Here is a 24,969-nt window from a genome sequence, read left to right as displayed (position 1 = left end):
GAAGCATTACTGCCCCCAAAATGGAATTTTTACAGAATTCATTAATTGACATGATTTCTGATATGCTTAAATCTAACTCCATGTTTGATGCTATTCAAACTGGAGTAAAATTTGCAAATAATATTGTCATGACTTTAAAATTCAGTAATGGATTTTAAAGCATTAAATATTGTAAATTGGAATGCTCGATCTCTTAAAGATAATGAAGACGAGCTATTTAACTTTTTAAGAGTTCATAACGTGCATATTGCCGTTATAACTGAAACGTTCCTTAAACCTGCCCATAAGGTTAAGAAGGACGCAAACTACTTGATTTATAGAAATGATCGTCTTGATGGACCCTGTGGTGGCGTTGCCATCATTATTCATAGACGAATCAAACATAAAATTCTTTCTTCATTTGAAACCAAAGTTTTTGAAACTTTGGGAGTTTCTGTTGAAACAAAATTTGGACAACTTACGTTTATAGCTGCCTATTTACCATTCCAATGCGTAGGCCAGAAAAAGAATTTTCTCAAGGGTGACCTCCAGAAACTTACCCGTCATAGGTCTAAATTCTTCATTATTGGTGATTTTAATGCAAAACACCGCTCATGGAATAATGCTCAAAGCAATTCCAATGGTAATATTCTGTTTGATGATTGTTCTGCAGGTTATTACACTATTCAATATCCAAACAGCCCAACATGCTTTTCTTCTATAAGAAATCCCTCCACTATTGACTTGGTCTTAACTGATTCATGTCAACTTTGTAGCCAATTGGTTACCCATGCTGACTTCGGTTCTGATCACCTTCCAGTAACTTTTGAAATATCCCAAGAAATAATTTGTAATCCCAACAGCTCTACTTTCAATTACCATAGAGCTGATTGGGAGCAGTATCGAACATTTATGGAATATAACTTCGATCCAAACATTCCTTTGCAAACCAAAGATGAAATTAATTATGCTCTTGAATCTCTGACTACTTCTATAGTTGAAGCAAGAGCTGCCTCAGTACCAAAATGCGAGGTTAAATTCGATTCAATTATAATAGGCGATGATCTTCAGCTCTTGATCCGTCTTAAAAATGTCCGTAGGAGACAATATCAAAGAACACGCGATCCTGCCATGAAAGTTATCTGGCGGGATTTGCAAAAACAAATTAAAAAGCGATTCTCTGCCCTGAGGAACAAAACTTTTGAAAATAATATTTCTAAATTAGACCCGAGTTCCAAACCCTTTTGGAAACTCACAAAAATTTTGAAAAAACCTCAAAAGCCTATTCCAGCGCTTAAAGAAGGTGGTAAAATTTTGATCACAAATTTGGAAAAAGCTCAGAAACTTGCTAAGCAATTCGAGAGTTCCCATAATTTCAGTTTGGGTCTTACTAGTCCTATTGAGAATCAGGTTGCTCGGGATTTTCTGAATATTTTCTCTCGGGAAAATATTTTTGATGATTCCTGGGGGACTGATTTGGACGAAGTAAGGTCTATAACTAAAAAAATTCAAAATATGAAAGCTCCAGGTGATGATGGAATTTTCTATATCCTCATCAAAAAACTCCCAGAGAGTACCTTGTCTTTCTTGGTAAAATTATTTAACAGATGTTTCCATTTGGCATACTTTCCTGATAAATGGAAAAATGCAAAAGTTGTTCCAATTTTGAAGCCGGATAAAAATCCAGCTGAAGCTTCTAGCTACCGCCCAATAAGTTTGCTTTCTTCAATAAGTAAACTTTTTGAAAAGATAATTTTGAACAGAATGATGCTTCACATCAATACGAACTCAATTTTTGCAGATGAGCAGTTTGGATTTCGCCATGGGCATTCAACTACTCATCAACTCTTAAGAGTTAACAATTTAATTCGTTCAAACAAATCTGAAGGCCACTCAACTGGAGTTGCTCTTCTAGACATAGAAAAAGCATTCGACAGTGTTTGGCATGAAGGTTTGATTGCTAAATTGAAAAAGTTTAATTTTCCACTTTATATTATGAAATTAGTTCAAAATTATTTAACTGACAGAACTCTTCAAGTAAATTATCAAAATTCCAAATCTAATCGACTACCTGTTAGGGCAGGAGTTCCTCAGGGTAGCATTCTTGGGCCTATATTGTATAACATTTTCACTTCGGACCTCCCTGATTTGCCTCAGGGTTGCCACAAATCTTTGTTCGCTGATGACACAGGCATTTCCGCTAAAGGAAGAAGTCTTCGTGTTATTTGCAGCAGACTGCAGAAAAGTTTAGATATTTTCTCTTCTTATTTACAAAAATGGAAGATTTCTCCCAACGCTTCCAAAACTCAACTTATAATATTTCCACATAAGCCTAGAGCTTCGTTTTTGAAACCTAGTAATAGTCACATAGTCACTATGAACGGAGTTCCAATTTCCTGGTCAAACCAAGTGAAATATCTTGGATTAATACTTGACCAAAAATTAACTTTTAAAGATCACATTGAGGGCATTCAAGCCAAATGTAACAAATATATAAAATGTTTGTATCCTCTTATAAACAGGAAATCCAAACTTTGCCTGACGAATAAACTTCTAATATTTAAACAAGTTTTTAGACCGGCCATGCTTTACGCTGTGCCAATATGGTCTAGTTGCTGCACTACCAGGAAAAAAGCACTTCAAAGGATTCAGAACAAAATTCTGAAAATGATTTTGAAGTTGCCTCCCTGGTACAGTACTACCGAAGTACATAGAATTTCGAATGTTGAGACTTTAGCACAAATGTCCAACAAAATAATTAATAATTTCAGGCAAAAATCGTTGCAATCCTCAATTGCAACGATTAATTCCCTTTATACTTAGATAAGTTTTAGTTTTAGTTTTTAGTTTTAAGATATCAATTGTTATACTGACATGCAGGTTAAAAAACCTGTTTAAAATACTGAATTGCCAAGACATGAACAATGTAAAAACACTTAGATATATATCATAACAATTAAGGCTGGTACGTTACTGCAGTAACTGGAGCACCTAGGTTAAAATGAAATGTAATTTATTTTGAATTTGGAACAAATAAAGAGTTAAAAAAAAAAAAAAAAAAAAAATCATTTGAAAACACCAGCAGACGGCTGAGTATCAACTTTTGATAAGAGGCTGCTGGGCACTGGTAGGATCTTTGCCAGGCTTGTGTATTGGAATCACTTTGGCTAACTTCCAGCATGCAGGGAAGTAGCCAAGCTATAAACATTTGTTGAAGATAAGGGTAAGATGGTTGAAGAAATCAATACTCAAGTTTTTCAACTCGAGGTTGACTACACCATCCATACCCGCGGCCTTCATGTTTTTAGTGCTTCTAATAGATGCTATCACCTCATCAGCCGATATTCTACTATCACCATGCACTACTACGGGGGGGTTAGCGACTCTAGACATTGCCACCAGTACGGCAGACTCATGGGGGCTCACCACAAAATGTTGGCCAAGAGCATTGGCCTTTTCAACTGGGGCTATGAGTAGGAATGGGTCCGAGTTCTGGTCAACAGAGGAAAGCGGAGGGATCGGTCTCGACTTATTTTTCAAAATTTTTGTCATCTGCCAAAATGGTTTTGCACAATCTGGGAGAGAGCGAATCTTGTTGGGAAAATCCTGGCCACCAGTTCCACCATCCTGGCCTGGATAATAGGCTAACTATTGACATTGGTCTTCAAGTGGGGCAGCCCAGAACGCTGGAACTGCCTACGAATGGTGTTACGGAGCCTGATAAGATCTTTGGTTAGACTGTCAAGGTTCAGAGTATGACTCACCTGTCTGGATGCTGGTACGTGTTGCTCCCTGGCACGGGATATCTATCGCCTCTTCGATGGTTTGTAGACACTGATCGACTTCTTCGAACGACTCCGGTAGGACGTCGTAATCGATTGCTGTGTCCACACAGCGCTGATACTGCTGCCAGCTGACACGATGGTAATTTCGCCGGGAAACTTGAAACCTATTGGCCGAGGAACCTACTTCGGCCACCACCGGATAGTGGTCCGAGCTCAATTCCTGATAGGCGATAGGTTGATAGATGTTATCGCCAATGTTGCTGATGAAGATGTCGATGGTGGCATGAGCTCCGGATCGACTCAACCGCGTGGGAGTGTCCGGACACAGGATGTTGTAGTGGGCTTCCTGCAGATCGTTGTATAATATTGTGCCGTTCTGGTTTCGCCGACTATTGCCCCAGGCATGATGCTTGGCGTTCAGGTCGCCAGCGATGACGAAATTTTGCCGCCGTCATGTTAGCTTGATGATGTCTCTTCGGAGGTCTGCAGCCGAGCCGTCCCTAATGTTGGTTTGCTTGGGGCAGTAGACCGCGATGATGGTGATTGGACCAAGCGATGTGCTTACCTCAACTCCGATAATTTTCAGCTAGAAGCTTGGTAGTAGCCGGCAGCTGATGGTCCGTCTCGCAGCGATGGCCACTCCCCCTGCCCCGGAGCTGGTGCGGTCAAGCCTTACGCGCCGAAAGTCGGGAAGGAAGACGTTCAGCTCGGACTTCAGGTGAGTCTCGGTGATGACGGCTATGTCGATGTGCCGTTCGTTGAGAAAGTCAACATACTCGATGTTTTTGCTCTTCAAGGAGCAAGCATTCCAATTGGCTGGGCCGCAGCAGCAGCGAGACGATGCTGAACTATCGACGACTGTTGGGAACCATTTGGATACTCGCAGGATTGGCTTGTTGGTTGTTGAGCAGAAGCGGGGTTAGGTTCGGAACATGTCGACGGGGCTGGAGAGCTGGGTACTAGACTTCCGTGAGTACAGGAGGCGACCGAGCTGGTTGTTGATTGTAGCCTTTCGATGGATATTAATGAACTCCACTCGCTTGGGACATCCGCGATTGGAGGCTTGTGGGTTTCCACCGCAGCTGACACATGTTGGCTTGAAAGTTCTTGCACTTTTCCTAAAGTTTATGGGGCTGTTTTGAAGTTCTCTGATCATCCTCGAAGTACTAGGAACTTCCTTGAATATTATGAAACTACCAGAAAATCTCTAATCTTCTTTGAAGGTGTCCGGACTTTCATGAAGGTTTCAGAAGTTTTTAAGTTCTCTTCCAATATTCTTGTAATTAATGGATCATCAGCTTTGAAGCTCTCTGATCTTCTCGAATTATTTTTTTGTTTATAAAAGTTCTCGAAACTTGCCTCTCACAATTTTCTAGTATTTATGTAACTTCTCTTAAGCTTCCAAAATATGCATGAACCTCTCGGTACTTTGCTCAAGTTTTCGGAAATTCTCCGAGTTTCTCGGATTTTTTTTTCAAAGTTTCAGCAATTTGATTTAAATTAATCGATCTTTTCTGATGTTCTCAGAGCTTCCTTAAGTTCTCTGAATTGCCCCGGAAAAATGGAATAGTCCTGAAAACCATCAAATTTCCCTGAAGTGCTTTACATTTGTGAAGTTTCCAAAATATTTCTGATGTTTCCTTAGGTTTATTGGATTTCTCGGGACTTTCCTGAAATTCCCGCGTTCTCAAATTTTAACAGAATTGCACGACGAAACTTTATTTAATTCATCGGAACTTATCCTCACAGAGCTTTAAACTTACCCAAAAGTCTGAACTAATCTGAATATTCAGATCTTCTTAAAAGTTCCTGCAGTTTTCCTGAAGCAAGAATGGAACGGCAATTAAACACTTTAAGCATCCCTGATGTTCCGGGGAAGTTGATAAAACAAACTGGCGGGAGAAGACGGAAGAATCTTTCGAGCTAAGCCAGAAGAAACTTCCAAGCAAAGTCGACATTACTTTCCCATAGGAATCGGTAAATAACTTACAGGATAAGGAGGAACAAAATTCCAAGTGAAGATTGAATAAACTTTAGGAAGTTAAAAATTCAACATATTGATGAACCTATTTATTCACTGAATAAAAGTATTTACCGATTCCCAGGAATTACCGGGATGATTCATCAGTTGTTTCTCAATTCCTGGGTAGCCAAAATCGGCGAGGAAATGGAAACATTAATCGAAAGAGTATCAAGCACAAGGGGTACGTCAGTCAACACACCAATCTTGGGTCATCTTTTTTGTCAGTGTGCCGCAAGTGTGCCGCAGGTGTGCCGGTCATAGAGCAAGCTGCGATTGTTTGTAAAATACCCATCCCGGCAACCCGGTATTTCTGACACCTTGCATGTTTTGGTTTGAAATCGCAAGGATAAATCGGATTGAGGATGACGCGGGAAGTGTCAAGTGTGCGAAATTTCGGTGAATTAAGGTTACTAATGGGGTCTGATTAACTGTCTCTTTCTCTTGAGCCCACACTAGAACCTACATTTCGTATTTAGATCTATAAGTGGTCTGAGTTCCTCTGGTCTATTCAATTAGAGGATGTTCCTGAACATACAGTCAAACAGCACGTAATGTTGTGAATAACTTCAATGACAGTTGTCCAGCAGATTCGTAGCAAAATTTCTAATCAATTGGTATGTTTAGAATTAAAATCCATCAGCTATTGAGAGAGTTAAATGTGGTCAAAACCTGACCACTTTTCGTAATTCGGTCAACTTTGGTTTTTGAAATGGCACCCTGACAAAGGAACCGTTTTGGATGATTTGAAATTATGCTTTCTTCTACTTTTTCGTGTTTATTGAGTAGTTTGTGAACTGTTCAACGACAACGAAGGTGCATAAAATAGAAGATAAGGTCCGAGAACGATGTTTGCGCTTTGCATTCAAACGACTACCATGGAAAGACCCAGTTCGCTTTCCTCCGTACGAACAAAGATGTCAACTCATCGAACATCACACTTCTGGATCGAGTGTTCATTTTTGAAAAACGTTCCATAAAATATGTTGTCCAGTTACATCCAATCTTTCTTTAATTGAAAAATGTTAATATTTAATTGCTTTGTATAGGCTTATTATACCAGTGTTCTCGTTAGCTCAGATGAATTATTACTCATTTGCATTATTTATTTTACGTTGGTAGGTATCTACCTTTCGAATTTTCAATGCCTCATCATTTCCGTGCCTTTCTTTCTTTTTTTTTTTAGATGTAGAGCGCCTTTCTTTCTTTTTTAGATGTAAAGCTAGCCTACGCCTAGTCCATCTGTTCGTATCCAATTAATAGCCTAATCGGAAATTTTTCTCCGCTGAATACGTCCATTTTTATAATTTGTATTCAGTCTCGCATTTTCGACTGGAAAACAAAAATAAACTAGATTTATCCACACAACGGTGACATGCCATGTGCCTTTCTCGTATGCAATACATAGGAACAGCTGATCGAATTTAATTCGAAACCAGTTATCCGATCAGCATAAAATTTAATACAATTCTTTAGCAAAAGAAAACAGCGGCTGGACTAAAAATCGATTCAACCGTCTCCGTGAAAAGTGAGTGAGTATAAGCCTCAGGTCGATGATCGGATTTTCAACTGATATTTATAGGCGTAGTGGAAAACGAGTGAAATCGTAACGGTACCACGGATCGGCGAAAACACAGATGCATGGTGTAAAGTACTGTTGGAGAGTTCTTCGCATCCACACACACACCACACCACACATACTGGAGGCATCACCCGTCGAAGCACTCCATCGACCACACCACCTACTTGAAGGGCAATCATTTTCAAATTAATTTGAGTTCTGACCAAATTGTTTGTAGTGAAAAACAACATAACAAATTGAAATGAAAAAAAAAATGCTGCAAAGAATTTGCTTTTATGCCGCCTTGAACCGGCCGTCGCCATCGTATGGTGGTAGTTGGTATGGTATTTATGCATGAGAAAACTCCGGCCCGGCGCACCCTCCCAGTGAACAAAGTCGGCCTTGAGCGATTCGGCTGAATACTAGACCTGTGCGCCGCCACGCCACGCCGCCGCCGCCGACGATTTTCATACGCCGCCGCCGCCGATGAAATTGAACCGGCGCGCCGCCATAGTAAAATTGTCCACGCCGCCGAATAAATTTATGTCACGCCGATGATAAATCCGCAACACCTCTTCGGCAAAATGCATCTTGAACGCGTTGTAATTAGACCGTGTGTGCACGCTCGTTCATGACTACTCAAAATGTAATGAAAACTCACTCAATTTCATTACAACCGGATCTTCTCTAAATTTAGTAACATTGCCAGAACTAAATTTTGAGTAAAATGGCGAGGTACTTGTTGATGAGTTATTTCTACTCATTTCCAAAGAATCCAAAATATAGGAAAATGAGTCAAAAACACACAAATGGGCAAATATTTCGTGTCTTTTCGTTTTTTCTTTAGGATTAATAAACCAAAAACTGAAAAATAGTTACATCAAGCATCAAATAAAACAAAATGCAAAACAATTACCATTTAATTTGCGGTACGTTTCTGCATCCACGGCGGCTGCAATTTGCATCATTTTCGAATAAATTCTTTTGAAATTTTCAAATTTTCTTCTACGACGGAAAGGAAAATTTCGTATTTTTACATTTTCACAATCAGGGCTGAAAAATTTCATTACAGCTAAAATGCTACTTTTAGAAATTATGAAACTATGGGATATTGAAATAATAATTTTTATATGTAAGCTACAAGAAGAGGAGGTAAAGCTTGTGTAGGACATAAAACCTGTCAATGTCACTTCCAGAGTGTTAGCTATTAGCTATTAGTTATAACGAAGGGTATTCACTCATTGAAATATCTCATTACAGCTAAAATAGCTAATTGTGACCCTGTGAATGCAAAATTGACAGGATTTATGTGTCCTATACAAACTTTACCTCCTCTTCTTGCATCTTACATAAAAAAATATTATTATTATTATATCTCATAGTTTCATAATATTGAAGAGTGGCGTTTTAGCTGTAATGAGATTTTTCAAGCCTGCTCAAAATTCCAGTTTGTTTCTTTTTGAGTCAACAAATGTGCTGAAATCTTAAAATTGAGATCTGCCTTTATTTATTTATTGTTGAGTCAATGTTGCTCATATTCAGAAATCCCAACTACTCACGCTTTGACGTTTCAAAAGAAGTTATGAAAATGAAAATGTCTGACTCATGTTTGAGTAACCTCGAACAAGCCTGTATGAGGCAACTATTTAGCGTCATTTATAACGAATTCGTTTATTATCAGTGCGAAACCGAATTTTTGGCAGAGCGAACGTCAACCGGAGCTGGGTTTTAAAAACAAACGAGCAAACTGACGTTTGTCAGAAAACAAGCAGACCCAATTTTGATACCCGATCCAGATTGGAACTGAATAATAAACGAATTCGCTATTAGTTTTTTGACGTTTGTTCGCACTTGCTCTATCTAGCACGCAGGGATGAATCCTCTTTGTCCTCTTGCTCGTGCTTATTCGAGATTGCGTTTTGGTGCGCTGATCAAACGTCAAAAATCTCAGTTCACTGGTTTCGTCTCGATGAGCAAGAACGGCCAGATCTACAGGTGAGGCAGAAGGAAACTAGCCGACTCTTTCTTTCTCTCGATCCGACGAGAACACCGGATGAATGAAACAGTCGACTTACGGTTCCTTCTGCCTCACCTATAGATCCTGCGCATCGGTCTCGTCTTTACGCATTTGATTTTTGGAGGTTTTGTTTCCATTCACGACGACTTCAGCGATGTCGAATTTGAATTTAAATAAAATTCCCTTGAATTTTCTGTCGATTGATACTTCGAGAGGAAAAAACCTTTAAAGTGAAACGTGGAAAGAGTGACGTGAAAATACGTATATTGAAGGAGAAAGTGATCTGCTTGTAATGCATGTCAGAGGCTAAGAAGAGGCCGGGTGATACCGAGGTCCGGAATTGTAAGTCGAAATGGATAAAATAAACAGACACACCTTAACCGATATCGAAGAATCTGGAGATTGACTTGATATGGATGGGCAAAACCCGTTATCTAGTATGGAGGAGGAGCTAAATGCTCAACTTCCGAGTTTGTGTGAAATGAATGTCAATGTTCCGTCAAGGACCTAAATAAGCCCCAACACTTATAACAATCAGCGTAACACGTTAGCATGACTTACGTAAGATGATGAAAAGTCTCGAACTAAATAGAGCCGGCGTGAATGCTGTATTGAACCGTCTCACGATCTCATATTCACAGCACATGAGTGGGCGCTAGTTGAATACTTCCGAAACTTTCTTGAGCCGTTTGAGGTGAGTTTTTTTAAGTTGTGGTTCTGAAACTATAATTGTAAACTATTGTTGCTATATCTCTAGTAACTAAGCCTACTAATAAGTTCCATCTGACCAATTGGTGACCATATAAGGTTTGAAAATTAATATCCAACCAGTGCATTGAAGATCAGATGTTCGTTTACTGACACACTTGCCATTCGATAGCTGAGAAAATAATGTTTGATTTTCACCTAACGAACGGAATTCACTAAATGAAATGCATTTAAAAAGCATTAGTGTTCATCCAGTTAATCTTGACGTTTTGAAATTGCATCATTTTGGAAGAAAATGTACTTCAACTGAAAAATTGTCTCAGTCAGCGGACAAGTTAAAAACGTGCCAGTTAAAAGTCGATCACGTAGCGAACGTCTAGTGTGAAAAGTTTCATTTTAGTTCCAATGTGATTTTAATCTAGTCTGTTTCTAAAACATGGTGACATATTGGTGGTGAAAAGATTGTAGTAAAATTCCGTTTTGGTTTACAGATTATAGTAACCCTGTTGTCTGCTGAAAAGAATGCAACAGTTAATATTGCCATGCTCTTGCGATCTGAGATTGAAGCTTGTATCAGTGAAAAAAATGAGGACTTGCTTGCCATGACACACATGAATCTGGGGATGAAGGAGCATCTGAATCGAAAGTTTCCTGTAAAGGACCTAATTTTGATTTCGACTTTACTTGACCCTCGATTTATGAACCTGAAATGCATTAAAAGTGCTTTGGATGAACGCTCGATTACCAATTTCTTGTACGTTCTATAAGATATGAATTTATTGTACGGACATCATTAAAAAACGAATATTCAAATGGGTTTCTAATCAGATGAGTGCGATGAACTTCCTTCTAACTCATCTTCCTCGTTGCTCAGTCTTGCTATGAAGCACTCAAACGTTGAAGATAGTGTGACCTCTGTCATCGAGAAAGAGTGCACCGCATTTTTGGCTACGTCATACCCGAACAACGTTGTAGATGGAGATATTCTCTGCTTTTGGAAAATTAGAAAGTTTGGCAGCCTTGGTTCGCAAGGTCTCGCGAAAGGTATTGTGTGTGCACACCAAGTGAACGAGTTTTTAACATAGCTGGGCCGACCGTATCTGCACGTCGGTCAGCCATCCACCATAAGAATGTGGATAAAATATTCTTAATTCATAACAATTACAGCATTTGCAAAACGACGAGGATCGGATTTACATAAAGGTGAATAAAGGGATTTACATAAATATTATTAACAACACGCTGAAATTTGATCTTTTTTTTAATCTCTAACAGGTCCAAGTTGTGCGGGATTCTACGTATATCCGAAAGACTTCATCTTCAATTACATAAACACAAGTTATATGACTACAATGCGCGTACATTCAAATATGCATCAGAGTAATAAAAGCACATCATTTATCACTATCAACATATAAATAACGTGTAATGCTCAATAAATGATAAAAGATTACTTTTCAATACTATCCACCTCTACATAACGTACTTTTCTTATACTTAATAAAAAGGTTGCTTACACTTTGCTATACGACTCAACCCCCTGCAAATGTAAATAAGCACTTGACTTACTTTTCTAAACAAATTCTGAATGCATGGCCAATGAGAACGACTCAAAATTGAGTAAGAGTTACTCATATTTGAGTTCAGGTTACTCAAATTCGCGAAAACGTAGCTCACCCATAGAATGAGTCAATTTTCCGACGCTTTTCCGAGGAAAAGTTCTCGAATATGAGGAAAACTGAATGTGGTTGTAGTCGTTCCACTAGTGCACTTCTAAACGTGGGTAAAATTTTCTTAAATTTTCCATATATTCAAGTCCTTTTTCCCGGGAAAGTGTCGCAAAATTTATTCACACTATGAGTGACCTACGTTTTAGCGATTTTGAGTAATCTGAACTCAAATGTGGGTAGCATTTTTTGTACATGTGGGATTAGTTTGAAAAGTATTTTTTTTTTCTAAATCATTAAAAATACAATCACGCCGACTCACGCCGCCAAGCCGCCGCCGCCGAAAGCAAACGGCGTGACGCCGCCACGCCGCCGCCGCCGGCAGAAAATAACATATCACGCCGCCGCCGAAAATATTTTGATCGGCGCACAGGTCTACTGAATACTTCTCCGCGGGCACGGCGCTGGCATGTAGGTTGACTGCGAAGAGATTGGTGAGGGTTGGTAATGTAGAATCCCCTAGAAAGGTGTCCGCTCCCAGCTGACGGACGTTGCCATACCAGTCACGACGTCGACCCATCAAACTTCGTATTATCATCACAGTTGGCTGAGAGGTTTGCTAAACAACCTTCTTCGTGTTTGACTGAAAGAAGCCGCCGATACGGCTGGACGCAGCTATTAAAACAATTTCATTATTTTTTTTTTCAATAAGTGTCCAGCGCAGTAAGACATGGGTCAATTTGACGCATTTATTTCATTTTAGTTGTGCAGCCATCAACGAGTTGGTCCGATAGGTAGGTAGGTTTTGAAAAAAGACGCAAATGGACGGGTCTCTCTGGACTGCTAGAGCATGACCAATGCATTTGTATACGTTTAAGAGAAACGGAATTTTGCATTTTTAAGCAAACTCGTTATTGGATCGGTCTGGTTTCATGTTGCAAATTTACACCCTGACAAACTTAATTAGCTTTGCTTTTATTTTTTCCTGCTGGTTCGATGAACTGAAAATAAAAATAAAAGCGAAATAACTAAATGTGACGAAAAATACCTTTATCTCAATAACGGTCGCCCATAGTGTTTCCATTTTTCGGCCATTTATGGCTACCCGGTAATATGAAAAAAAAACGGTCCTGCCCGTGAACGGTTGGTTTTGTTTTTGCGGGCGCTTATTTCATCTGTTTTCCGCATATTTTTTAATTGTACCAAGTCAAAAAATATTAGTTTTTGCGTGTGGATAAGTGTAAATTAAGATCTATCATGTTTTAATAAGCTTTTTTAGTGATATTGTAAAAAACGTGAAAACTCTGGGACAAGAACAAAGAGTAGGTCACTCCGCACATCAATCTTGGGTCAACATTTTTCTCGGTGTAAAATTATATTATTTGTGTAGCGTTCGTGAAATCCTGCTTGGAAAACTCAATAGAGCAAGCTGCTATTTTTTTTTTCTAAAATACGAATTATATGATATATTTGGCAACCCGGTATTTCTGACAGCTTGAATGTTTTGGTTTGGTGAAAATGCTCGATAAGGATTCCTTCTACCGACGAATAAAACGCTTCTAAGTCAACTGGAAGAAACCAGAGTTTTCTATGATGATTCGCTGCAGGAAGTGGATTGCATTCTCACGTAAACGAGGAAACCATCTACAACTACAACAAATCCACCTCGCTGCAGACAAGCTGACTGATACGATTGCGGTGCTGTGCGAAAAGTCCATCTTTTTCCTGACCAGCAAGAAGCAGATCGAGAAGGACGGTGAGGAGGGCATTCCGTCGGTGAAGCTGTTGGTTCGGGATAAGAACGACAAAGACAAGGCCAATTTTAAAATGCTACTGGAGGCGATGAAGGGATCCAATGATGGCAAAACGCTAGACGTCTTCTGCAAGGACAACTTCCCGGGTGAATTCTGTGAATCGTGGCGAGCCTTCGTCAAGGACAAGAGCTTCGACACGGTGGAGGAGGACTCCGCGGTTATCACCATCAAGCCAGCCTGCCTAGTGACGGTAGACGTATTCAACTAGTACCTCAAGGATCTCATCATGGAGATTATCGATGTTGATAAGAAGTAAAACATACCAAACTTTCAGAGGGTGTCGGGCATGCTCTGACGGACAAAAGATACGTCTCCGGTGTGGATACCAACTAGTTAGACATGTGCTACCCGTCAGTTATTCAGTCGGGTGGCAGTTACAGTTTGTATTCAGCGAGAAGAACTATCTGCACTTCGGTTTGATCATCTTTGTTCTGGGTGCACGTTACAAGTCCTACTGCTCCAATGTCGTCCAAACGTTGCTGGTCAATCCAACGGAAACGATTCAGAAACACTACACTTTTTTCTGCTCTATCTGCAAGAGGAACTGCTGAAGGTGATGATTCCGGGCAAGAAGTTCTCGGAGTTTTTTGACGTCGGAATGGATTATGCCATGAAGGAAGATCCCAAGCTAAGACGTTCGGTTTTGCCATCGGGTTGGAGTTCCGGGAGAATTCGATCAACAAATTTTATGTTGAGGCAACGGCTCGGGAGCGGCAGGATGTGACCTTGTAAGGGCCCTTCTTTCAGCAGCAAATCACCAGCACTTGGTCAATTGGTCATCTACCAAACCAATATCACTTGAACAATACCGAACAATCACGGCACAATACAAAAATCGAAAACCATTTATACCATCTCGTATAAGATGACACATATCCGAAAATAAAACTCTTCTTTTGCTTAATTCTTATTTATATATAAATCTCACTTCAAATTTACATACTTCGCATCGGTGGTAAGGCCACAGATGTTACCCTTCGCATTACCCTTTGTTTAGTTCGATAGCTTGGTACAGGGAAATTAGTCACTAAATCACAACACACGATTTTGCCTTGAACAATTCTTAGTTTTATTGACACCTTTTTTACAGAGCGAACTGAACTCATTCACTCCTTTGAATGGACTGTACTTTTCCTATTTTCTCCTAATCTCTGCTGCCTGCCCAAACGTAGCAGGTTCATTCACGTTTGCGCTTTGTGCTTTTACGAATCCATAAAAAAGCTCTTGTCTATAGTGCCCTGCGCCGCGCTGAAATACACATTCTGCGCGCCATCAAAGCAACCAGTTTTTTTCTTTTAAGCTGGGTTTAGATAGGGCAAGTCAATTGATCAAGTCAGTTGAATTCAACTGACTTTAATGCGAATTGAACGTGTAAACCATGCCATTCAACTGACTTGATCAACTCACTTGAATTGAAAAAAGTTGGACCAGGCTCAACTTTTCAAGCCAATTGAATTCAACTGAGTTGATCAATTGACTTGCCCTATCTAAACCCAGCTTTATTCTGACATTGTCATTTTTCTTCCGTTCAACCCTTGATTAGCCAGTAATCTTCTCCTTTGAATTTTCCATATCCAACCGCCACCACTGCATGAGCCAATTCATCCAAATTGTTCTTGCATTCCGGTTCGTAGTACACTCCATTTGCGTAGAAGCTGAAAGACTTGTGACCGGCATCGATAGCAATCGACATCCCTCGGAAGCCTACATTTCAAATTTAAATATGAACCGAAAAGTGAATTGTTGCCCTGAGTTTCTCTAGTATATACAATTAGAGTAAGTTTAGTTTCTGAAATACACAGTGAATGTTGTGAAAAACTTCAATGACAGCTGTCCAGCAGTGCTCCCATTTTATGTAATGATCAATCCAATGCCTACGAGATTGTGCCGATGGATTTGCCCAAGCTGTACCGAATCTACTTTCGGCACACTGTACTGAGTGACCTACCCCTTGGCCAAGAATTTGTTTCGAGTATCTGTGTTGCTGTGGTGTCGCATTGGTTGGTTTTTCTTTCCGCTTGTTTTTGGTGTTTTGCCTCCCTCCCAAGAAGTGTTTTATTTGGTATTTTTTTTTCTTTTTTTGGTGCTGGCGTTCTGCCTTCCGGAGGATGCACGCGAATGAGGTGTTAGGCAAAAATTCGGTGCAAATGAAAAACTTCGCATGTGATTCAAAATGCTGTGTTCGGTTGTAAAAACAACGTGGAAGATTTTTTTCGATTACCGCGAGTGAACAAATCGGTGCTTTTTTGGAGGCAGAATTTGGTGATATCCATCTGATTATAATCTAAATACGCACCAGATTTCGAAACATCACATTTCTAAATCTGGAAGTGTGTTTCCAGTACTATTATTCGTATGATAACGGTAGTGTTTACATGCGGGGCTTATTGTATGTGAAAGTAACCTCGTAATGGACGTGAATAACCAGGCATTCTGAAATGGGTTGCTGAATCTGCAGTAGAGCTATCGCTTTCTAACTCCCGGACTAAACTTACTTTAAATTATTACATCAAGGATCGTTGTAAGCAAATTTCTTCCATAATTGTTTTTCACATGTCAAGTCACTGATAGACTTGATCCTCAAAAAAACCTTTGCAAAATCTCATTAATTTTTCCGTCCAATGACAAAGATTCACCTGGTAACAGAAAGTGTAATTTCGTGCATTCCGAGTCACATTATTGACGTAGATACTTGTTCGCTTTAACGGCTCCATGTAATTGTTTTGCTCAAGTCATTTAATTTCGTTTCAAATTTGGCTAATAAAAAATCTGCGCATGTTCGTCACTGACAGCATTGCCACTGACAGTTTACATGGTTTGCATTGACAATGGCTGTTAGCTCGAATGAGTGACCAAAGCAGAATTTTGAATATCGCCGTGTATTGTTGAGATTTTGCAGCACTACACACGGAAAGACAATAGAGTTCTTTCCCACAATTAGTACTAGGGAGCAGTTTCACTAACACATGCGTTTTATTGGTTGAAAATAAAATACAAACCACTGTCAAATCGACAGCTTATTTTGTGGGTGACAATTATAAACAAATCGATTTTACACGGCTACACAGCAAGGTTGTATTAGTGAGATCTTGCGGCAAGACGTCAATGCAAGAACAACATGTGAAAAGGGCATATAAGCTTTTTGTAAACAAACCTACTTATGCCTTTTTCTCGTCACCCATATATCACCAACGCAAACCATCAACATAACCGGTTAGGGGAATCTTTCCCCTTCCCGATGATGTTGTTGGTTTGCGTGGGCGATCCTCGGTTGGCAAGAAAAGAGCCTACAAAGGTTTGTTTACAAAAAGCTTGTATGCCCGTTTCACATGTGGCTCTTCAATGGAATACGCTACCCCAACCCCTGAAAGAAAAGTTGATGTCTCTTCCTGGGAATTGCCGGAGCAGTGTACATCCCTCCAGATCAAACCCGTGACTTGGAGGCCCTTCCGACGAAGCTATTGTTCTTGGTGATTTTAACCTATCGGACATTGCATGGACTCCAACCCATAGTGGTTTCTTTTGTCCTGATCAGGGGTCGTCCATTAATAATGTCACACATTTAGGGGGGAGGGGGGGTTTGAAAACTGTGACGAGCCATACAAAAAAAAATTAAGGTCCATACAAAACATGTGACAAAGGGGGGTTGAAAATGGGCCAAATTTGCGTGACATAATTAATGGACCATCCAGCTCCTGGACAATTATAGTACCACAATTCTGTCACAAATCAATGGCCTGTTGAATGAAAACAACCGCACCCTGGATCTCTGCTTTGTGAGTGCTCTTGATACAGCTCCTCCACGGCACCTTTAGTCAAGGAAGTGCATCATCACCCTGCTTTAGTTATCGTGATCGAAAATAATATTGTTCATGATTTAATCAGCACTCCAGACGCTGTGTCATATGACTTCAGGCACAAAGGTTCGGTCCAACCGTTGACTCCCAGTTGCTCCACCAGACTGCTATCGATGAGCGAGAGATCCGAGCCGTCATCCAGAAAAGCAAAGGTTTCGATAGTAGCTCGCGGACCGGAGATGATGACAGGAATAATGCGAAACAGAAGAGCCTGCTTGTATTGCCGATGCGTATGGTTCTGCACGGTTGACATACCTTGTGTATGCCACCCACTGGCATTGGATCGATTGGAATGCAGCAACGGATGATGGTGATATTGGCATCCCTCGCATCCCTCACACAAGTTGGAGGCGAACCAGCCTAAGGCTGAAAGCCTCCTAAATAAAGCTAAATAATAATAATAATCCCTCACACACCGAATTGAATTTCTGCAGCTTCTTCTTCCGTGTGCGTTAAGACAACTCCGGCAAAGCCCGTTATCTTGCGCGAACTTCCACCGGTTGTCTACGGTATACGCTTTGTACGTGGAACACTCTGTCACGTGATGACCTGACCTTTTACAGCAAGAACATACTCGGACTTTATCCCGAACTGGCTCTCGAACTTGCTCTGCTTCGCTAGTGTGGGCATTCACCGTTCCCTCCTGCTTGGGCCACCACTGTTCCCAACGACGTACATTGTAACTCTGCTGACTGCTGTGATGACTCTGAGCATGAAATCTCCAAACGCCTTTATACGTACAGACTATGGCTTATATCATGTAATATAGATTGTCTTGCAATGAGCACTCATATATCTAGTTTTCACTGGAAATCCCATGTATGAGTGCTTATTGCAAGACAGCCTATGATATAAGCCGTAGTCTGTCCGGGGTATTAGGTTGACTACCGGGTGCTGCAGCATATAATCTGCCCACTGCATTTTAGTGTGCGCAGGAAGTTTCTCCACCAGCTCCATCAGCAACGTTGGATTGGAAAGGTGGTTTTGCTGTCCTGCGGCTTCCAGATGATCGCTGAGGCTTCGCACAGCCATTCCAAAGTCGATTATGGTCTCCAATTTCTCCGCTTTTGGTGCCGGAACACTACGCACCTTCTGCAGTAGAGCACTAATTAACAATTCAGTTCGCCCGTACAGCAAACGAAGGGTATCTATCACTTGAGACACTGATTCAGGCAGCAGCAACCTGCTCTTGACAGATTCGTACGCGGACCATCTCAAACACCGCTGCAGACGCGCGAGGTTTTCGGCGCTAGTGTAACCACATGCAAGCGAACTATTCATGAAGCTACTTATAAATATCGGCCAGTCAGCTGGGTCACCCGAAAACGTGGGTAGATCGCGGGGCATCACTTGACGCGCGGCTAGCTGCGAGGGGGAGAGGGTAAATTGATCAGTAATGGGCAGACCCGGCGGTGGGGGAACTGCTCCTACGGATAGTACCGGATTTACATGTGACGGAAAGCCAACGTTCGACAGTCCCTGTTGCGGGACAACTGTTCCAGACGCAAGTGGCGAAAAGCCAACAATCGGCAATCCCACAGTTGGGGGAGCTATCCGGAAGATTGAATCTGATTTGCCGGTGGCGGAAAGCCAACATTTGTTCCAAAAGAAGGGGGAACGGTATTTGTTTCATTGGAGGAAATCATGGCAAATGGTGCCAACGTTCCAAATTGGTTCATAATTTGTTGGAGGGAGTTTTCAATTTTTGGTGGTAATGGTGGATTTATTATTGGATCACCGAGTGACTTACCTTGATGTGTTACGGGGGGCACTTGGGGTTCGACTTTACCTCTTGGGTTGGTTACCTGTTGCTACTTCGGACCTATTTTAGGGATCGCGCCGGTATACTGCTGCTGATACCTCTCCTCACGGCACCGTTCAGGAACGCCAAACGGCTTTAACGTTGAATTCAACTGTGGCTGCTTGAAGCTGGATTGCTGACGGTGTTCTGCATGCCTCAGCTCTTGTCGCCTCGTTGCATCCATAACCAACTTTTCCCAAATTAGCTTGTTGACATCATCGGTTGGCTCCCGCTGCACATCCGGCATCGTTTTCCCCGAGTCAGTTTGAACCTGGCTGTTCAATGTAGCTGCTGCGGTATCTGCGGATTTGCCTACTAACGGAAGACCATCAGCAACATCTGACTGCTCATCGCATTGCTATTGTCAGTGCTTCACCCTGTCCAGACTCGTCCTTTTACTGACCTTGCTCCTGTTGCTGACCGAATCGTCCGTTTCGTGCAACTCCTCCTCCAGCATCTTATATTTTTCCACCAAATGACGTTTTTCCATCGCTTGCTGCTCCTCCAACAGCTTCTTTTTTAGCATCAAACGTGCCACCCTAGCGCTAGACGTTGTTGTTCGGGAACATACACTCAGCGGCAAACAGTGTCCACAAGTCCACGATCGATCTGCCACCGATGTAGATACTTCCGCGCATTGCATATGCCACCACCCATTACATTGATCGCATTGCACGGAATCGTCGACCGCGTTTTAAATCTTGGTAACACCGTTCGCCAGTTGAAGCGGTGATGTCGTTCGGTTTCGGTTACACAGCGGGCAGTGCTGGCAGCAACAACTTCCGCGGCCAGTAACGCTCTTTTGGTCAACCAAACGCTCAGTGTGGTCGACGCCACTACAGATATGATTTCTAGAGCAGCATCTAAACTTAAGACTTCAGCTAAGACTGGACCCGATGGTGTTCCGTCGATTATTCTTAAAAAGAACATCACTTGTCTTTTAGATCCACTGCGCCGCATATTCCAGCTCTCTCTTTCCAGCGGCATCTTTCCGTTTTGCTGGACTGCGAATTTCCTGTTCACAAAAAAGGGAAGCAAACGCGATGTAAACAACTGCCGGGGAATCACGTCGCTGAGTGCTGTATCAAAACTTTTTGAATTGGTTGTCATAAATATAGTCCCTAAATGCGCAAGCAATATCTAAGTATAGATCAACACGGATTCATAACTGGGCGTTCCACAACAGTCTGATTGCTCGTACCCAAACGGACGTTATTTACACAGATCTTACGGCAGCCTTCGATAAGCTGAACCATGAAATTGCGATCGCTAAGCTTGATCGGCTAGGGTTCGGTGGAAATCTTTTGACATGGTTTCGTTTGTTTGGGAGCGCCAACTGTCAACAGTAACATTTACTGCTTGAAATCGCTCTATTGCTCTCTCGTACGGTCTACGTTGGAATACTGCTCTGCAGTGTCTGTGAACATGTACATACTTCGTTTATAAATCACCTGTTCTGCACTGCGATAGCAACAACAACAACCATATTTATCAGACAAGTGTCGCATGAGTTTACATTCCATAAAGATAAACACGCCAACGCTCACGATTACACGCCGCGTAATATAGGTATTCGCACCCTCCTGTATGATGAGTCACTACTGTGTGACCTGTCTTCATACATATGCCTAGTAGTGCTTCCTTCTTTCACATACGATCGACCATTCCGATGGGCGTTATGGCGATGACCAGTATAGGCAGGCAGGCTCGCACCACACACGGGAGGAGAGAACGACTGCCTTCAATTAGAGACAAGCTGTTAATTTAATAAGACTGATTAGTTAGTTGATTGGCAATTGGCTGGATGGTGAGATGGCTGCGAGATGCATACGTGGGGGTGATACCGGTTGTGGTGAAAGCAACGTGCTAAAATTATGGAACGAACCGGTTTCGATTGGGTCTGGTTGGGAATTCCCGTCCCGTCAGTGCATCTGCCGGATGGGAGTTTGCGGATGGCTACCGGTACGATTCAAAACAAATTTTCCGACACCGGTATTGTATTCAAATGCGCAAAGATCGAATTACTTTCAATTTCACTGCATACTGCACGGTACTGAAGGTTCGGGAAGCGTTTGTTGTGAAACGGTATAGGAGAAATACCTTTTCTTGCTGCGCATGCAAGAAACGGAAGATCGTTCGTTTAATAACTCTTTAATGGCTCACATACTTCAATTAACAGAATACGGCAATTCGCGATTTTTCCCAAAGTAAAGCGGACGCTGCAATCGCGGCACATCTGCCTATTTCGTAACACCCAGCATTATCTATTAGACTTACGCTTGTTTGTTTCTTTTTTCTTTATTTTTCGGTGTTTCTTCTTTCGCAATTCCTTCCGACCGTCGGGCCGTCAGTCCAACGAGCTAAAGGCTTGCTGATCAAAGGCAAACATGGCACCAACAATTGTTTCGTCATCATCGCACTCAGCAAGGAGAAGTACCAGACATCGGTCAAGGAGAAAGCACCGGAAGCGGTCGAATGGCACGAAGAATGCGAACTGTAAGTATCAATGCGTCCTTGGAACAGTTTCCAAAAGGATTGAACTTTTATAGACATCCTATATGTGGTCTGTGCGGCCGTTGACATCGATAAATATATATATATTTTGAGATGAACAGTTCGATTCATCCCCGTCTCATCTATTTCAGTCAAATCCCCTCGCAGGGAAACCGAGCGGAGCTGGTGCTCACAGCATTGCACCACAACTCACTGGGAATCGACGAATTCCTGGGCCAGGTCGTTCTTCCCCTCAACGAGATGGACGTGTACGAGAGGCCTCGATCCCGGTGGTACAAACTGCAGAGTAAACCGGGCAAGGAGAAGAAGAAGGAACGTGGCGAACTGGAAGTTCGGATAGCATTCACCGTCAAGGCCGGTTCGTTGACGGATCTTAGCAAGAAGGAGAAGAACAAGAGCTCCATCAGCAATTTGGCATCGAACGTCGGAGGATCGTTGTTGAGTATTGGTGCGATTGAAAAACGAAAGAGTCTGAAAAAGTTTGCCAAATCCCTCGGGTCCAAGGTGCACATAAGCGGAATCGGCAAGAAAAAGAACAAAGAGGCTGAAGTGGTAGGTGATGATGGATCGTTTACGGGCAGCTATTCGAGTATCGGAACGCCAAGTGGACTTCAATCGAGACAATCACGGCAAACCTTCGGAGATGCCGATCCGGGCGTGATCAGCGAAGACGAGGATGAGTTCGTTTTCGACAATCTCTCACACAAAAGTTCGGGAAGTTCGTTGAATATCCGGGCCCAAAGCGGAGCAGGTCACATTGTGCCAAAATCTTCAACACAATCCAGCTCTTCTACACCAGATGAGACTAGAAAACACAAATCGATGACCCTGCCACCGTCGAAACCACCAAGGCTCGCATCTGAAAATGAATCCGAATCAGCACCTCCCGCCAAGGTAGATGAATGGGAGCAGAAGCTTTATGGCAAACATCTTGAAATTGGCAGCACGGATTCATTGAAGAGACGGTCATGGGAAAGTTCACGTGTCCTCCTCACAGTACAACAGGAAGAGGATGAAGAACAGCAGCAGCAGCAGAAGAAAGAACCTCAAGAGCCATCCCTCCCGGCACCGACGTCAGTCACGGCTCCGACCTCTCCACTACTCACTGATAAAACCCATAAAGAAGAGTCGGAAGGATACGATAAACCGAAAGCCCTTCCCCGTGCTGGTTCACAGGACATCAGTAAGGTCAACGATAAGCTGATCATGCACAGTGCCCCCATCATGAGTAACAGCGTGAGCAACAGTCGCAAATCGATCAATCAACCATCGCCCAAGCTGGAGAAACAGGAAAGCCATTCGTTCACCAAAAAGTTGAAGCATTTCATCAAGGATCATCGAGCGGAATCGTTGGAGAATCTTTCCAGCAAGAAGCAGCTGAACGGTACAAAGCAACACGTCAACGAGCGAATAATTATTGGTGGCGAGAACGGTAGCAGTGGCACCGGAGATCTACCTACTCCCTTCCTAACGGCGGCACGGCAAAGCAAGTTGGTCACGGAAGTATCGCCGGAGATTCTTGCCAAATATGAGGGTAAGACACGCGAAGATATGATGAAGATTGCACACAACCTGGAGAATGAAGTCACCTACCAGAAGCAGAAGGTGAAGGAGCTCGAGGACTACCTGGACAGTCTGCTGCTGAAGGTGATGGAATGCCACCCGCGGATATTGCAGAATCCCTACCAGAAGGCGAATCCCACCAAGAGGTGAGTGGCTGGAAGGGATGTACCTACTTGTGTGCGGTGTGTTGTTGTTGTTGTTTTTTCATGGGGGTGTTAGGTTCTATCATAGCACTTCCTACTTTGTTTTAAACTCAGTCTTTTGAAAGTGTTCGGTCGTTGTCGGACTTTTCACCGAACAAAATCTTATTTTATTATAGGTCGAGATAGGTCGAGATAGGTCGGCATAATGTTCAACTAAGTTGTAGCACAAGTTAATTTGAAACAACTTTGCTGAACGAAGAAATTGTCTTCCTCTAATGGTTCACAATTTGTGTTTTCCCGCCCATGGCTACTCTAGAGCACTATGCCTTTTTGACATTGTGTGCATAAGCTATAACTTTCTGAAATCACAACATATTTTCATAGTATGTACTAGTTCTTCTATTATTGGAAATCTAGGCCAATATCTCGCCCGGGACACTCCGAAGATACTGGTTTTTTTTTAATTTATTGTTTCAAAACATTCTGAGCGGGAAAGGGTTAATGAGTACCAGCTTTTAAAATGGCCCCTATGAAATCGATTTTTCAACAGTATTTTTTGTTTACTTTGATTTCTCGTAAATGACTTGTTCTAAACATGTTTCGAACTTTTTATGGTGCACATTTTTGTTGAAGCAACCTAGTTGCTATCTTTTTTGCATGTTATAAATAGCCATATCCTAAAATAGCGCAATTGGAGTTGTGTTATTATTAAATAGTTGCAACATGTAAGTTAGATAAATATGAACAAAACAAATTTGTTTTCCCATAGTTCAACTTCAAATGATTCGTACCAATAAGTTTCGTACCAATTGCGTTCATATTTTGGGAGGCTCAACAGGACCCGATTTGGAACCGTTTGAGCACTGTGGAGCAATAAGTTTAAATTAAGCATCAGTTGAGTGGCCACGTTGAGACGGTTCCTAACTAAAGAAGTCAGTTTTATTCTATGATTTCGCGTAACATTTGAAAAGGGTCCATCGTCTTTTGTAAGCAAAGCTTTTAACGCCCTTTACGCGCCTACGCCTACACAAACCAAGAAACCTATCGAAAAAAGAGGAGAATTTCACCGAAGCGATGGTGTTGTTGGTTTTTACGAGCTCCGGTTCGCGTTAAAAGTTTTGTTTAGAAAAGATGATAGGCGCTTTTCAAATGTTACGCAAGATTTTATTTAACTCGAATTAGTGGTCCTAACAACCTCTCAACTAGCATGATATGAATAGAAATTTTTCTTTAACGGTTCTCTTATGGGCACTGGAGGGTTGAACTAGAATTAATAACAAAAAACAAATAATTGTAATCAAACCGAACTGATTTTAGTGTGTTTTTTTCGTTCCTTTTTCTATCGTTTCTAGTCTACTCAGATCAATCCAGACGCAGGAATAGGAAAGGGGTAATAAGTAGACTAGAATACCAGCTTCTCTTTTCCCCAAATGCCCAAATGGACATTCTATAACACCACTACCTATTAGTTAACCTATTCAGTCTAAGCTATCCTTCTGTTTTGTAGCCTGCGTGACTTAAACTGGAATCACACCTACTT

At 41.7% G+C, this 24,969-nt stretch overlaps 2 protein-coding genes across 3 annotated transcripts in view; both read left to right on the top strand.

The window, feature by feature from the left end:
* LOC135697194 (uncharacterized) overlaps nt 1–24,969 on the top strand; it is a 257,147-nt gene that overhangs the window by 145,331 nt on the left and 86,847 nt on the right. The gene's annotated exons all lie outside the window — the stretch shown is intronic.
* Nucleotides 1–24,969, top strand: part of Rip11 (Rab11 interacting protein) — a 50,869-nt gene that overhangs the window by 24,995 nt on the left and 905 nt on the right. The window contains exons 2-4 of one of the 2 annotated variants that reach the window (XM_065216797.1): nt 21,561–21,705; nt 21,855–23,432; nt 24,782–24,819. In XM_065216797.1, coding sequence (XP_065072869.1) covers nt 21,561–21,705; nt 21,855–23,432; nt 24,782–24,812 — 1,754 coding nt within the window. In that variant the 3' untranslated portion in view covers nt 24,813–24,819. The remainder of the gene's footprint in view (nt 1–21,560; nt 21,706–21,854; nt 23,433–24,781; nt 24,820–24,969) is intronic. The other variant, XM_065216798.1, reaches the window with a different exon arrangement.

Source organism: Ochlerotatus camptorhynchus, unplaced genomic scaffold (genome assembly GCF_037179485.1).
Source record: "Ochlerotatus camptorhynchus isolate MF236.1 unplaced genomic scaffold, CSIRO-AGI_Acam_v1.1 ptg000067l, whole genome shotgun sequence".
NCBI lineage: Eukaryota > Metazoa > Arthropoda > Insecta > Diptera > Culicidae > Ochlerotatus > Ochlerotatus camptorhynchus.
Note: the sequence above shows the minus strand (reverse complement) of the source record. Positions and strands in the feature narration are given on the sequence as shown.